The 14889-nt window shown below is 45.5% G+C and overlaps 1 protein-coding gene across 1 annotated transcript in view; it reads left to right on the top strand.

The window, feature by feature from the left end:
* Positions 1-14889, top strand: part of slc6a11b (solute carrier family 6 member 11b) — a 187162-nt gene that overhangs the window by 132951 nt on the left and 39322 nt on the right. The window contains exon 9 of the mRNA XM_055648238.1: positions 12935-13059. Within this exon, the coding sequence (XP_055504213.1) occupies positions 12935-13059 (125 nt within the window). The remainder of the gene's footprint in view (positions 1-12934; positions 13060-14889) is intronic.

Genomic DNA, 14889 nt, shown 5'->3' with positions numbered 1-14889 from the left:
TGTTGTCCACTGAATCAGCTTCCAGGGTAAATCAATCAGAACAGAGGCCCCTTAATGCAGACTTTTGCCCCATGGAATCTTTCTGTTATTCCCGGCCCCTGGAATGTTGGACTGACAAAGAACAAAGAAAATAAAAATCTTCCAGTTGACTCGAACCGTCCTTGGAATAAGAGCTGGAACATCAGATGATGATTTGTGTGAAGCACAAACTCCAATTTACTTTGGTTGAACAGTAACAAATGAATGAACAATTCCATACAGGTGGGATGGAATTATTTGTTGATTGGGTTAAAAGCAAGAATTGTTACGGGGCTGTCCCACTTGGGCGACCTAATCTGCGAGTTCTGGCGAGTTTGCCCTCGACTCATATTCGCAGCATGGTCGACATGAGGTTGTAGAAGGTCTTTGTAACTCTCCTTCATGCTCGAGAGTGGTCTCCGCGCACTCGAGGCCTCAGCTAGGTCGCGGCGTTTTTTTCAACATGTTAAAAAATGCCCGCGAGTAAAAAAAGGTCGCCATGGAAAAAATCGATATTTTTTTTACTCGTAGGTTTAGTCGTAGTAGGTCGGCATGTTAGTCATAGGTAATCGAGGGTAGTCGGAGGTAGTCGTAGATAGTCTTCATCATAGTCGAAGGGAGGTCGAAGGAGGTCAAAGGAGATCGAAGGAGGTCATCTTCACTCTCTACTATTCGGTGTCCAATTTTCCCGAAGTTAGTCGTAGCTAGTCGAAGCTCGTCTTCAACATAGTCTAAGGGGGTCTTCAACGTGACATTTTTTTCAAACTCTCCTAAACCCTTCTAAACTCGCCAATTAGGTTGCCCAAGTGGGACAGCCCCTTTAGTTGATCATCAAGCTTAAGAGCCCATGTTATGCTTTGAGCGTCAAAGGCACTCATTGTTAATGGAAGAAGAGGTGGTTTGATGTCCTAATGTTTGTTGAGTGGTTGGTATTAATTCTCTCCTGTATCAAATCAAAAAGTTGGCAACGCACCCGAGAATGCCCTGCAAATATAAACCATGAGCTACTACAACAATGGTAGCTTACATTGTCCCACCCACGTCTCGTTTAAGTGAGAAAGTGCAAATGAATGACTGTCAAATGGATGCTTTTGAAAATTGCTATGTTTATAACCATATATCCATATAACAATTACAGCACAGAAACAGGCCATCTCGGTCCTTCTAGTCCGTGCCGAACACTTACAGCACAGGGAGGGAGAAATGGGAGAAAATAGTTAGATAGAGCTCTAGGGGTTAGTGGAATCAAGGGATATGGGGAGAAGGCAGGCACGGGTTATTGATTGGGGACAATCAGCCATGATCACAATGAATGGCCTCCTCCTGCACCTATTTTCTATGTAAAGAGGAGAATGAAGAATGTATCGGACAGAAAAGGAGATAGAAAGACAAATTATAGCGCCCTAATTCTCACACCTACCCTGGGATAACCATATAACCATATAACAATTACAGCACGGAAACAGGCCATCTCAGCCCTTCAAGTCCGTGCCGAACACTTACTCTCACCTAATCCCATCTACCTGCACTCAGACCATAACCTTCCATTCCTTTAGAAACATAGAAACATAGAAATTAGGTGCAGGAGTAGGCCATTCGGCCCTTCGAGCCTGCACCGCCATTCAATATGATCATGGCTGATCATCCAACTCAGTATCCCGTACCTGCCTTCCATTTTGATCCCCTTAGCCACAAGGGCCACATCTAACTCCCTCTTAAATATAGCCAATGAACTGGCCTCAACTACCCTCTGTGGCAGAGAGTTCCAGAGATTCACCTCTCTCTGCGTGAAAAAATTTCCCATCCATATACCTATCCAATTTATTTTTAAAAGATAAAAACGAACCTGCCTCCACCACTTCCACTGGAAGCTCAATCCACACAGCTACCACTCTCTGAGTAAAGATGCTTCCCCTCATGTTGCCCCTAAACATCTGTCCCTTAATTCTCAAATCATGTCCCCTTGTTTGAATCTTCCCTACTCTCAATATGGTTTTCTTCAGTTCCATCTTCAAAGGAATTTATTTCAAGAGGGTTAGAATACAAAGACAGGGATGTGGTGCTATAAGGCGTTGGCCAGGCCGCATTTGGAATATTGTGAGCAATTCTGGGCGCCATATTTGAGGAAGGATGTGCTGGCTCTGGAGAGGGCCCAGAGGAGGTTTACAAGAATGATCCCAGGAATGAGTGGGTTAACATATGATGAGTGTTTGATGTCACTGGGCCTGTACTTGCTGGAGCTCAGAAGTATGAGGGGGGACCTCATTGAAACATACAGAATATTGTAAGGCTTGGATAGAGTGGATGTGGAGGATGGTTCCACTAGTGGCAGAGTCTAGGACTAGAGGTCATAGCCTCAGAATTAAACGATGTTCCTTCCGGAAGGAGATGAGGAAGAATGCCTTTAGTCAGAGGGAGATGAATTTGTGGAATTCTTTGCCACAGAAGGCTGTGGAGTCCAAGTTGATGGATATTTTGAAGGCAGAGATAGATAGAATGGTGTTAGGAGGGAGAGATAGATCAGCCATGATTGAATGGCGGAACAGACTTGATGGGTCGAATGACCTAATTCTGTTCCTATCACGTATGACCTCATGACCTTGTGCCTACACCAATGGAAGCTTACCTTATCAAACTCGTCTCAGTTAAGTGAGAGATTGCAAAAGACTGACCGTCAAATGGATGCTTTCGAAAATCACTATTTTTTTTTCTTTTGTTCCATCATTAAAGTAATTTGGAGCAGATAATGAAATTTAGATGAATATTTCTGAATTTTAAGAGCATCAGGTCATAAGATCATAAGTGCTGGAGCAGAATTAGGCCAGAATTAGGTTCCAATCAATTCTGATCTTCTGAAGGTGGCTCCCATTACCTTCAGGAGATCCCACAGCATTTTACAGCCAACATAATGCTGAAGGTATCAGGAATGGAAGGACTCTTTAAGAAAAAACTGCAGATGCTGTAAAAATCGAAGGTACACAAAAATGCTGGAGAAACTCAGCGGGTGAGGCAGCATCTATGGAATTCACTCTGAAGAAGGGTTTTCGACCCGAAACGTCACCTATTCCTTCACTCTATTGATGCTGCCTCATCTGCTGAGATTCTCCAGCATTTTTGCCTACCTAGGAATGGAAGGACAGTCAGTGCCTCTGGGGCAGCAGCTGTAAACAGTTGTGGTTCAATAAACAGCTCCACGACACACTGGAATTCTGTGCCACAGAAGGCTGTGGAGGTCAGGTCAGTGGATATTTTTAAGACAGATTGATGGATTCTTGATTAGTGCGGGTGTCGGGGGTTATTCAGAGAAGGCAGGAGAATGGGGTTAGGAGGGAGGGATAGTTCAGCTATGATTGAATGGTGGCAATGGGCCGAATGGCCTAATCCTGCTCCTATCATTTATAGACAATAGATAATAGGTGCAGGAGTAGGCCATTTGGCCCTTCAATGTGATCATGGCTGATCACCCCCAATCAGTACCCCGTTCCTGCCTTCTCCCCATATCCCCTGACCGCTATTTTTAAGAGCCCTATCTAGCTCTCTCTTGAAAGCATCTTATGATCTCATAAGGAACCTTATGATCCATTAGGAAACAAAATGGTATATGAATATGCAGGGATTGGAGGGATATGGATTATGTGCAGGCACAAAGCTCTTAAAATTCATCTGAGGGAATTATGATCAGTTCACATGAACTTAATTTCATGGTCACAGAGATTGGTAAGTCGTCATAATAGACACAAGGAATTGCAGATGCTGGTAGTCATTGTAGTTTAGTACATCAAAGCAGACAAAATTGCACATAAGCCAAAAAAAGCTTGGAGATACAAGGAACAGCAGCAGCTGGGGTTTGTATAAAACACATGGTGCTAAGTGCTAAATCTCTAAGATGCTGCTTGACCAGCTAACCTGTTCCAGCACTTTGAGTTCTATTAAAAAAAAAAAGCTTAGTATCTTCAAGGATTTTTACAGCAAGACTTGGTCATAAACACCAAATGTTCTCATAGATTTCTGAAGACTGTACCAGAGAAGACCACTAAACATCACACTTTGCAATGGATCACTGACAACAATGACCCCATGACAGTGGATATCCACACATGAGCATTCTCCATAGTTGCTGTGGAAGGTTTGCTCATTGTGATAACGACCAGTGATTTGAAGAGAAGTGTAGAGAATCTTGTTTAGCGTTGTAATGTTCCATTGCAGTTCCAATGCAAATAAAACAATCTTATGATCTCAAGATTAAGCAACAATTGCAGGATTTTTTAATCTTCTGCTATGAAAGCTTGGGAGATCCATATAATGGCCCAGCATTTAGTTGAGTTTAGAGATACAGCTCAGAAATAGGCCTTTCGGCACCACTGAGTCCGCATCGACCAGCGACCCCCGCACATTAACACTACCCTACATACCCTTGGGTCAATTAACATTTATACCAAACCAATTAACCTACAAACCTGTACGTCTCTCGATTGTGGGACGAAACCGAAGATCTCGGAGAAAACCCACGCAGGTCAAGGGGAGAATTTAAACAAATTCCATACAGGCAGGATTGAACCCGGGTCTCTGGCGCTGTAAGGCAGCAACTCTACCGCTGCGTCACCGTGCCGACCAAGATGTTTTCCTGGGAGTGGTGTGGTAATGGAACTTGCTACTTCTCTGCCCACTAGCCCAACAGCAGATCCTCCAGTGGCAACATCCTAACTGAAGCTGGCTCTAACCAAATTGTTGAGGCCTTGCGAAGTCAGGACAGTCTGATGTATATCACTCAAATATGTTTTAACAGCTGATTAACTTACATGCAAAATGAGCTGATCATCAAAACCACCAAACAGCTAGAATGTTTGCGAATACATCTAGCATCCATAAACGTTCAAAAGCTTTTAAAATTGCTTTAACTTAAACTCTTCACTTTCCTTAATTATTAAAACCAAATTAAATTCAAGAAAATTGTAAATTACCTGAAATCTGCCCTGTGTCTTCACACCTAACCATATCCATTGTAACTTTGGGAATGACAAAACCTGTGAGTTACAGGTATGTTACCTGGTCTGAAGACGAACACAGTGCTGGAGTAACTCAGTGGGGCAGGCAGCATCTCTGGAGAAAAGGGACTGATAAAACCAGCACTTGCAGTTGTGAAGGCAAAGGTGATCTCTGAGGAGGTTTGAGACCTCATTATTCATATATTCGTAAGCAGGAATCCCAAATTGTTAAATAATTACTGCCTTAACTACTCAGGAATATCTGGGACATTTTATTTCAGTGTCCGATATTAAAAGATCTCTTGATAAGAGATAAGAGTAGAATCAGGCCATTCGGCCCATCAAGTCTACTCCGCCATTCCATCATGGCTGATCTATCTCTCCCTCCTAACCCCATTCTCCTGCCTTCTCCCCATAACCTCTGACACCCGTAATAGTCAAGAACTTATCTATCGCTGCCTTAAATATATCCACTGGCTTTGCTTCCACAGCCTTCTGTGGCAAAGAATTTCACAGATTCACCGCCCTCTGACTGAAGCTTGATCCAGAGCTTGTTCATTTGCTTCTTGATTTTCCTACATTTATAATATGGAAAAATGTGCAATTGTTTTCTCTAGAGATGCTGTCTGACCCGCTGAGTTACTCCAGCATTTTTGTGTCTATGTTTGGTTTAAACCAGCATCTGCAATTCCTTCCTACACATTTGCAGCAAGCCTCATGGCTGTTTGTAGACCTGTTATCATGGTGGCGCAGCGGTAGAGTTGCTGCCTTACAGCGCCAGAGACCTGGGTTCAATCCTGGTCACAGGGGCTTGCCTGTAGAGAGTTTGTACGTTCTCTCCGTGACCTGCGTGGGTTTTCTCCAGGATCTCCAGTTTACTCTCACACTCCAAAGACGTACAGGTTTGTAGGTTAATTAGCTTGGTATCATTGTAAATTGTCCCCAGCACGTGGAGGATGGCGTGAGTGTGCGGGGATCATTGTTGCACTTGGCCCAAGGGTATGTTTCTGCGTTGTATCTCTAAACTAAATTAAACCTTTATTTTTTTAATGTTGTCATTATTTGGAAGTCCAATAGATAATATATGTTGTTACAAGCATGAATACCGATGCACTCTATTCTTGGGCCCCTTTAAGATCGGATTATTTCCTATAACTATGGAACTAAAAAATATCAACCCCACAGAAACAAGGATGAAATTTGCTTATGCTGGACCTTTTGAATTTATGCTTGGATGTACATGCTGTGGCCGTACCATGTTGCACATTTGACAATAGTAAATGGAACTCTGTTGCTTCCTCTTAGGAAGCACTTTCCAATGTTTTGTTGTTTCAAAGGTACAAATTAAATAGGTTATTATTCAAATTTGATCATTTTAACTATTTTCATGATTTTGTGCAAAATGGGACATAGGTAGAAACTTAAGGCAGATTGCTAAATATGCAGTTGTAAGAGATATCCAGTAACTGTACTAATTGCGATGGCATTGGAAATATTACTGGTTGATATTGTTACTATGTGGATGAACTGATCAATGGGGAGTATATATCTGCATACTGAGACAGATGATACTGAGCTCTTTCAGCTGCTTTTGCAGGCAGGTGCAGAGATATCATGGTGTCTCCCTAACTGCAGATTTTCCAGTTCATCAGGGAAATAGCAGCAACTGTAACTCAGTCTGTTTTCAGGATGCCTGCGGGTGGCATACGATATTTTTCCCCCGGTACTAAATACTGGCTGCGCTCAGCTCTCAGGTCATACCTGGCATAGATTCATTAACTTCAATGGAGAGGAACAGCTGTGTGTGGAGTCAGCCGTAAGCTTTAATTCTCTGCATCTGCCTTATGCACGGGGCCCTGGATTTTGGAGCCAAACGTAAACCCTCCCCCCTATGCACATTGCCCCCACTTCACTAGTCTTCAGACAGATGGGTCGTCTATTGGCCTGCTCTATCCCAAAATCTCTATTTCCCACCCACACTGCGAATGTGAAAGTGAATAGCTTTTCCACCAAGTTTGGAAGATGGGTTTACAGGGAAATAGATATATCAATTTAGCAGCCCTTTTAAGAATTATCATCTGTCTTTGGCCATTTTACTTCCCTTGTTAGTCCCACATAATTTTACTAAAAGTGAGCTTAAACAATAAGAAGGGCAAAATAGTGACAAATAAAAATGCGTGATTTTTACACTTGGGTCCAGATAGACATTCGCCTCTATTCTGCCAAAATGAAGTATTTTGGCACAAACTTAGTTTCTTCTTCCTTACACAGACACAAAATGCTGGAGTAACTCAGCGGGACAGGCAGCATCTCTGGAGAGAAGGAATGGGTGACGTTTCGGGTTGAGACCCTTCTTCATACTTCCGTAAGGGCCTGTCCCACTTTCACGACCTCTGCTGAGTTAGCCCTTGACTCATACTCGCAGCATGGTCGTCACGAGGTCATAGGTAGGTCGCAGCAGGTCATGATGCTAGTCGTGGGTACTCGTGGCATCAAGTAGGTCGGGGCATTTTTTCAACATGATGAAAAATGTCCACGAGCAAAAAAGGTCATGAATTAGGTCGTGAAAGTGGGACAGGCCCTTTAGACTTGCTGTCTGCTGTTAGCTGGATTGTAATACAGGTGCCCCCTCCGGTAGTCAGCAGGGAGGTGGAAATAACCATCGAAAGTGGCAAGAATACTATGGTCATAATTGTGGGAGATTTTAACTTTCCAAATATCGACACAGACTGTCATAGTGCGAAGGACTTGGATAAGGTGGAATTTGTTCATGCGTACAGGAAACATTTCTCAATTAATATGTGCATGGCCCTATGAATGTAAAGGGCAAAGTTTGACCTCCTCTTGGGAAGTAAGGCAGAGCAGGTGACTGAGTTGTTGGTGGGGGGAGCACTGTCGGACCGGTGGCCATGATTCTATTAGTTTAAAAATGGGTCATAAGGACAAAGATCATAAGGATTAGGAGAAGAATTAGGCCATTAGGCCCATCAAGTCTACTCTGCCATTCAATCATGGCTGATCCACCTCTCCCTCCTAACCCCATTGTCCTGCCTTCTCCCCATAACCTCTGACACCCGTATGAATCAAGAAATAGTTATGGAAAAAGACAGGACTGATTCAAAAATTGAAATCTTGAATTCGGGCTGGGTCAATTTTGATGGCAATAGACTGGACCTTTCAGAATTTAATTTGGGGTGGCAGATGCAGGCAGTGGAAGTCTGGTAAATGGGAAGCTTCTAAAAGTAAGGTAACAAGAGTTCAGGGCCAACATGCCCCTGTTGAGTGAAGGGCAAGGCTGGTAGGAGTAAGGAACCTGGGATGACATGAGATATTGAGGCCATGGACAAGAAAAAGACTGAGGCATATGTCAGGTACAGGCAGCCAGGATGAAGTGAATCCCTTGAGGAGTGTAAGAGTACAATTAATATGGAAGTCAAGAGTGCAAAAAGGATATATGAGATAGCTTTTTGGCAGATGAGGTAAAGGAGAATCCAAAGAGGGTAGACAAAAGTGCTGGAGAAACTCAGCGGGTGCAGCAGCATCTAAGGAGCGAAGGAAATAGGCAACGTTTCGGGCCGAAACCCTTTTTCAGACTGAGAATCCAAAGAGATTTCTCAAGGACATTAAGGGAAAAAGAGTTACCAGGCAGTGTCACTAAGAGTTACTCGGGGACGGTGGGGGCGCGGCAAGCCGGCTGCCCTGCCAGCAGCATGTCAGGTTTTTCTACTTTTCTTGTTTTTTTAGTGTGTTTAAATGTATGTTTTTAATGTTTCTCTGTTGTTTTGTGTGGGGGGGGGGGGGGGTGTGGGGGGGTTGGGGGGGTGGTGTGGGGGGGGGGGGGTGGTGTGTGTGGGGGGGGGGGGGTGTGGGGGGGGGGTGTGGGGGGGGGGGGGTGGGGGGGGGGGGGGGGGGGGGGGGGTGGGGGGGGGGGGGGGGGGGGTAAGGGGGAAACCGCTTCAGTCGCATCCTCCACGGAGAGTCGACATTTTCCATGTCGCCTCCCCCCGTGGCCTAACATCAAGGATTGGTGTGGCCTATCACGGAGACACGCCAGGGGCTTCAGCAGCGGGCGCAGCTTGGACTCTCGGCGTGGAGCGGGCGGGCCCTCGCCGGGGCTCACCGGTGGGGAGCCCTCCGTTCGCTGGCCCGTGGCAGCCTGAAGCCGCGGTCTGCAGAGCTCCAGCTGGCGCGGCATCCGCAGCCTGGGATCCCTCGTTGGGGACCCGGGAGAAGAAGAAGCTTCTACCACTGATGCGGTGGGGACTTACCATCAGGAGCGGGATCCCTCGCCGTGGACCACTGGAGAGGAGCTTCGGCCGCTGGCCCTGCGCTCTGCGGTGCTTCTGGCTGCGGCGTGGCGTGGCGGGAACTTTAAATCTTCGACCGCCAGCCTGCGGCCTAAACCAACCTGAAGCCGCGGTCTCCGGTGGGGAGACACCGATTCAGGACTTACCTGGACTATTACTCATCTGGACTCCAGCAGCGGCGGCTGCGGAGGGTTGAGGTCCCGACCATGGGGGAAAACGGAGGAGGACTGGCCAAATCTTGTGCCTTCCACCACAGTGATGAATGCTGTGGTGGATGTTTGTGTTGAATTTATATTGTGTTTTTGTACCGCTGCTGGCAAATTCATTTCACTTGCACATAAAGTGCAAAGACGAATAAAACTGATTGATTGATAGGATTGATAGGCAAAGACTAGGGCACCTTAAAAGATCAATGAAGGTACAGGAAATTGGGGTGTGGATGTTAACTCTAGGAATATTTTTCATCTGTATTTATTGTGGAGAAGGACATGAATGCTTGGAAACACATAGAAGGTAATAGACGGTAATAGTGATGGCTTGAAGAGTGTCCATATTAATGATGAGGTTCTACAGGTCTTAAAATGCATAAATGTGGATAAATACATAGGGCCTGATCAAGTGTATCCTAGGACAGTATGTGAAGCTGGGAAAGAAATTGTGGGGCCATTGGCACAGATATTTGTAACTTCGACAGCCTGTAAACTGCAGGGTGAATAATTATGTACCTCTATGTAAAAGAGACTGCAAGGAAAAGCCTAGGAACTACAGACCAGTGAGCCTTACCTCAGTGGTGTAGAAGTTACCAGAGTGGATTCTGAGAGATATGATCTTCATGCATTTGGAAAGGCAAGGACTGATAAAGGATAGTCAGCGTGTTAGTCAGCGATAGTTATGCGTGCAAAATCATGTCCCATCAACTTGAATGAGTTTTTGAAGAGGTGACCAAGAAGATTTATGAAAGCTGTGAGGTAAACATGGTCGATAAGGTACTGCATTGTGGACTCATTTGCAAAGTTACATTGCATGTAATCCAAGGTAGCCAAAAATGCTGGTGAAACTCAGCGGGTGAGGTAGCATCTATGGAGCGAAGGAATGGGTGACGTTTCGGGTCGAGACCCTTCTTCAGACTGATGAGGGGATGGGGGGGGGGGGGGGAAGAAGAAAGGAAGAGGCAGAGGCAGTGGGCAGTGGGAGAGCTGGGAAGGGGAGGGGAAAGAGGGAGAAAGCAAGGACTACCGGAAATTGGGGCAGTCAATGTTCATACCGCTGGGGTGTGCTAAAGTGAAATATGAGGTGCTAATCCTCCAATTTACAGTGGGCCTCACTCTGGCCATGGAGGAGGCCCAGGACAGAAAGGTCAGATTCGGAATGGGAGGGGGAGGTTGAAGTGCTGAGCCACCGGGGGATCAGGTTGGTTATTTTCGAATTGAGCGGAGGTGATTGCCTAGCCTGCGCTTGGTCTCACCGATGTAGAGCAGTTGACACCTAGAACATCGGATGCAATAGATGAGGTTGGAGGAGGTGCAGGTGAACCACTGCCGCACCTGCAAATACTGCTTAGGTCCTTGGATGGAGTCAATGGGGGAGGTAAAGCAATAGTGTAACAATTCCTTTGGTTACAAGGGAAAGACCAGCTCAACTGCATGTAATCCAGATGAGCTGGTCAATTGAATACAAAATTGGCTTTAAGGTCGGAAAGAGATGGTGGTGATAGAGAGAAGGTTTTACAGACTGGAGGTGAGTACAAGTGGGATTAGTGATCCATAGGGATTAATGCTGGGTCCACATTGTTCACTATTGATATTAATGAACTCGGTGTCAATGGCATGGAAACTAAGTTTGCAGATGTCACTAGAATTACAGTGGGATCTTGATGAAATAGGTTAATAGGCTGAGGAAGGGCAGATGGGTTTCAATTCTTATAAACGTGAGGTGTTGTATTTTGGTAGGAATTTCTTTGCACAAATTTACAGATGAATTATGTTTTAACATAATTGATGGACGGTGAAGTACTTTGGAACATTCAGAAGCTTTATAAATGTATATCTTCTTAGAAGAATCATCGAGACATTCAACATAGGCTCTTCGACCCACCCTGACCGCACCAACCATCAAGTCCCATTTACCAATAGTCAATAGTGCTTTTATTGTCTCGTATGTTAATTGTTAACACAGTGAAATACTTTTCCTTGCAAGCAATCCAGTAGTATCACCATACCCCCGTGCCCCGATCAGGTACATGAGTGTACAGGAACAATCTACTGAGCCACATGCAGGAGGCACCATGTTTTAATGCCATGTTCAAAGTCCACACTCTAGCTCTAGCTGTCTCCCTCCTTGGACGCCACTTCCCTCTTCTCACCCGTCCTTTGTTCCCTGGGGTGCCTCCCGCAGCCGACCACAAGGGGGCGGTGGGCCAGACACGGGTTCCAGTTCTCCTCTCTCCTCCTCTCCTCTCTGCCCTCTCCTCTCCTCTCCTCTCCTCTCCTCTCTCCCTCTCCTCTCCTCTCCTCTCCTCTCCCTCCTCCCCTCCTCTCCTCTCCCTCTCCTCTCCTCTCCTCTCCTCTCCTCTCCTCTCTCCTCTCCTCTCCTCTCCTCTCCTCTATCTCTCCTCTCCTCTCCTCTCCTCTCCTCTCCTTCCATCTTTTTTTTTATTGATTACCTTTTTATTGGTGACAGGTCATTACAGTTTAATCTACATGCTGATGTTAAAGCTACTTCCTTCTGTTTGCCCTGATAAATGCACACTCCACAGCTCATAACACTTTCAATACTAATTAGTTGGCCACCTGAAAACGCAGTTTCTCCAAATACATCATATCTTATCATGAATGGATGATGAATGCCAGACTACTGTTAACAAAGTCTGCCTTTGCCTAATGCAGATACCCTTAATGCAGTGCACGGTGTTCCTCTCATGTCAGCAATTCAGCTGGTAAACACCTTGGACCCATTAATCCTTTGTTAGCTGTTGATGGCCAACAATGGCAGACTTAGCCAGAGAACCAGAACAATTTGCAAATGATTTTGTTTCCTATCATTGGCTCTGGTGCTCTTATTGCAGTAATCAGACGGTGTTACTGTTTAGTTGTATCAGGTTAGCCGATGTGTGAGATAATTTGGGAGTATCTCAGAGGGGAGTTTAGTTCAGTTTAGTTTAGAGATACAGCGCCGAAACAGGCCCTTCGGCCCACAGAGTCCGTGACGACCAGCGATCCCCGCACATTAACACAATCCTACACCCACTAGGGACAATTTACATTTATACCAAGCCAATTAACCTACAAATCTGTACGTCTTTGGAGTGTGGGAGGAAACTGAAGATCTCGGGGAAAACCCACACAGGTCACGGGGACAAAGTACAAACTGCGTACAGACAGCACCCATAGTCAGGATCGAACCCGGGTCTCTGGCAACAACTCTACCGCTGCACCACCGTGCAGAGATTATCATCTTGATTTTGAAGAGAGGGAAAGAGTGCTCTTTTATTCCACCCCTCGGATTATCATAACTTTTTGCTTGTATTTCAGTGAATATTATCTGAACTGTTTACTGGTGAACTGATAAGTGTTTTTTACACATAGAAGCTGTTCGGAGCATTAAATACATGTTGTTGTTTTGCAGGGATTGTATCATGCTCTGCTGCCTCAACAGCGGCACCAGCTTTGTTGCTGGTTTTGCGATTTTCTCCGTGTTAGGATTCATGGCTTTGGAACAAGGAGTGCCGATAAAAGATGTGGCTGAATCAGGTGGGTTGCACGCGGTCGTGTATATTGAGAATGATCTGAAACAAGTGGGCTTGTCTGAATGTGACCAGCCAGAAAATGTCAAAGGCAGATTTAGGTTTTTACATCAATTCTTAATGCATGTGCTGTCACATAGAGAGTTATGAGCTGTACTGAATCAGTCATCCTTTGTATCTCAATTTACTATTCAGTTCCCTTAAGGTCAGCGCAACTGGAGAACTTAGTGGGCCTGTAAAAGGCAATTAGAATAACATTTCAGACTGAAGACGGGTCCCAACCCGAAACATCACCTATCCATGTTCTCCAGGGATGCTGCCTGACCCACCGAGTCATGCCTGCACTTTGTGGGGTTTTTTTCAGTATAGGAATTCAAAAGACAATAGACAATAGGTGCAGGAGTTGACCATTTAGCCCCTCGAGCTAGCACCACCATTCAATGTGATCATGGCTGATCATCCCCAATCAGTACCCCGTTCCTGCCTTCTCCCCATATCCCCTGACTCTGCTATTTTTAAGAGCCCTATCTAGCTCTCTCTTGAAAGCATCCAGAGAATCTGCCTCCACCGCCCTCTGAGGCAGAGAATTTCCACAGACTATGTAACGCCACTGTAGAACATGAAGTACAACATATTGCTGTTAATTTTTCTCCCCCAATCTGCTTTCCTGGGTGAACATGTTTAACCCAATCTGGGAAGTTCCACAAAGTCATCAATGCTATTGGTGACCTGTTGGGAAGGAATGACCATCTGTGGTTCAGGTCTAACCCTGATTGTGTTTGTACCCGAGAGAGTATGGTGAAAGTGTGCAGACTTAAGGGCCTGTCCCGCTACGGCGACCAAATTTGCGAGTTTCGAAGAGTTTGCGCTCGCCACAAACTCGCAGCATGGTCGATGCGTGGTCTGTGGAGGTCGCTGTAATTCTCCATTAATGCTCGAGAGAAGTTCCTGCGTATTCGCGGCCTCAGTTTGGTCGAGGAAAATTTGTCAACATGCTGAAAAATTTTCCGCGAGTAAAAATTGGTCGGCATGGTTCTTTTGAACTCGTAGTGCAGTGGAGTGGGGTCGCCATGTAGTTATAGGTAGTCGAGGTAACCATAGGAAATCTCCTTTGCTGACCGGGCATTTTAATTGACTCATTGGGGAAAAAAACGTAAGCACGAGTTTTCAGAACCAACGAAAACCGACCGGTAATGTTAAATGCCCGCTAAACCTTATTAAAAGTTGTCCGGCTTCTTAAAAGTGCCTCCACTCCTCCCCCCCTTCTTTCCCCTTCTACCCGCCTTCTCCCCTCCCCCCTCCCCGCTCTTTTTAAATTACTTACCGTACTAGCCATCTGTGCTAGCCCGTCATTTACCTTCCTGTTCATTGCGGGTATCACCTTGGCTTTGCTCCGTGTGAATTTCAGACAGCGCTCCCCCGATTTCCCTGCCCCCCGCCTTTGCGATGTGTTTGTGTGTGCGCAGACGGTTCGTGGTCTCGTCGCTGACGGTCGATCCAGCTCACGGTTTTTCAGCCGAGTGCCCTCGAGCTTGAAGGTCGAAGACAGTCGCTGAACAGTCGTGTCAGTGGGACAGGGCCTTTAGTTAGAGGCCAAAAGTATATCTGGGAATAGTCACCAAGTAACTGTGAGAAAGAGACAATGTTAATATTTCAGCTCAACTTCCATTCATTATCAGTCACCTGTTTATAGTTCACATTTCCAGCATCTGCAGAATTCTACTATAGTTTTATTAACCAGGTAGCAATGAGGGTGTCTAAATGAAATCGAAAGCTAATACCCCTGTCCCACTTAGGAAACCTGAACGGAAACCTCTGGCGACTTTGCGCCCCACCC

The sequence above is a fragment of the Leucoraja erinacea genome, chromosome 16 (assembly GCF_028641065.1).
Source record: "Leucoraja erinacea ecotype New England chromosome 16, Leri_hhj_1, whole genome shotgun sequence".
Lineage (NCBI taxonomy): Eukaryota > Metazoa > Chordata > Chondrichthyes > Rajiformes > Rajidae > Leucoraja > Leucoraja erinaceus.
Note: the sequence above shows the minus strand (reverse complement) of the source record. Positions and strands in the feature narration are given on the sequence as shown.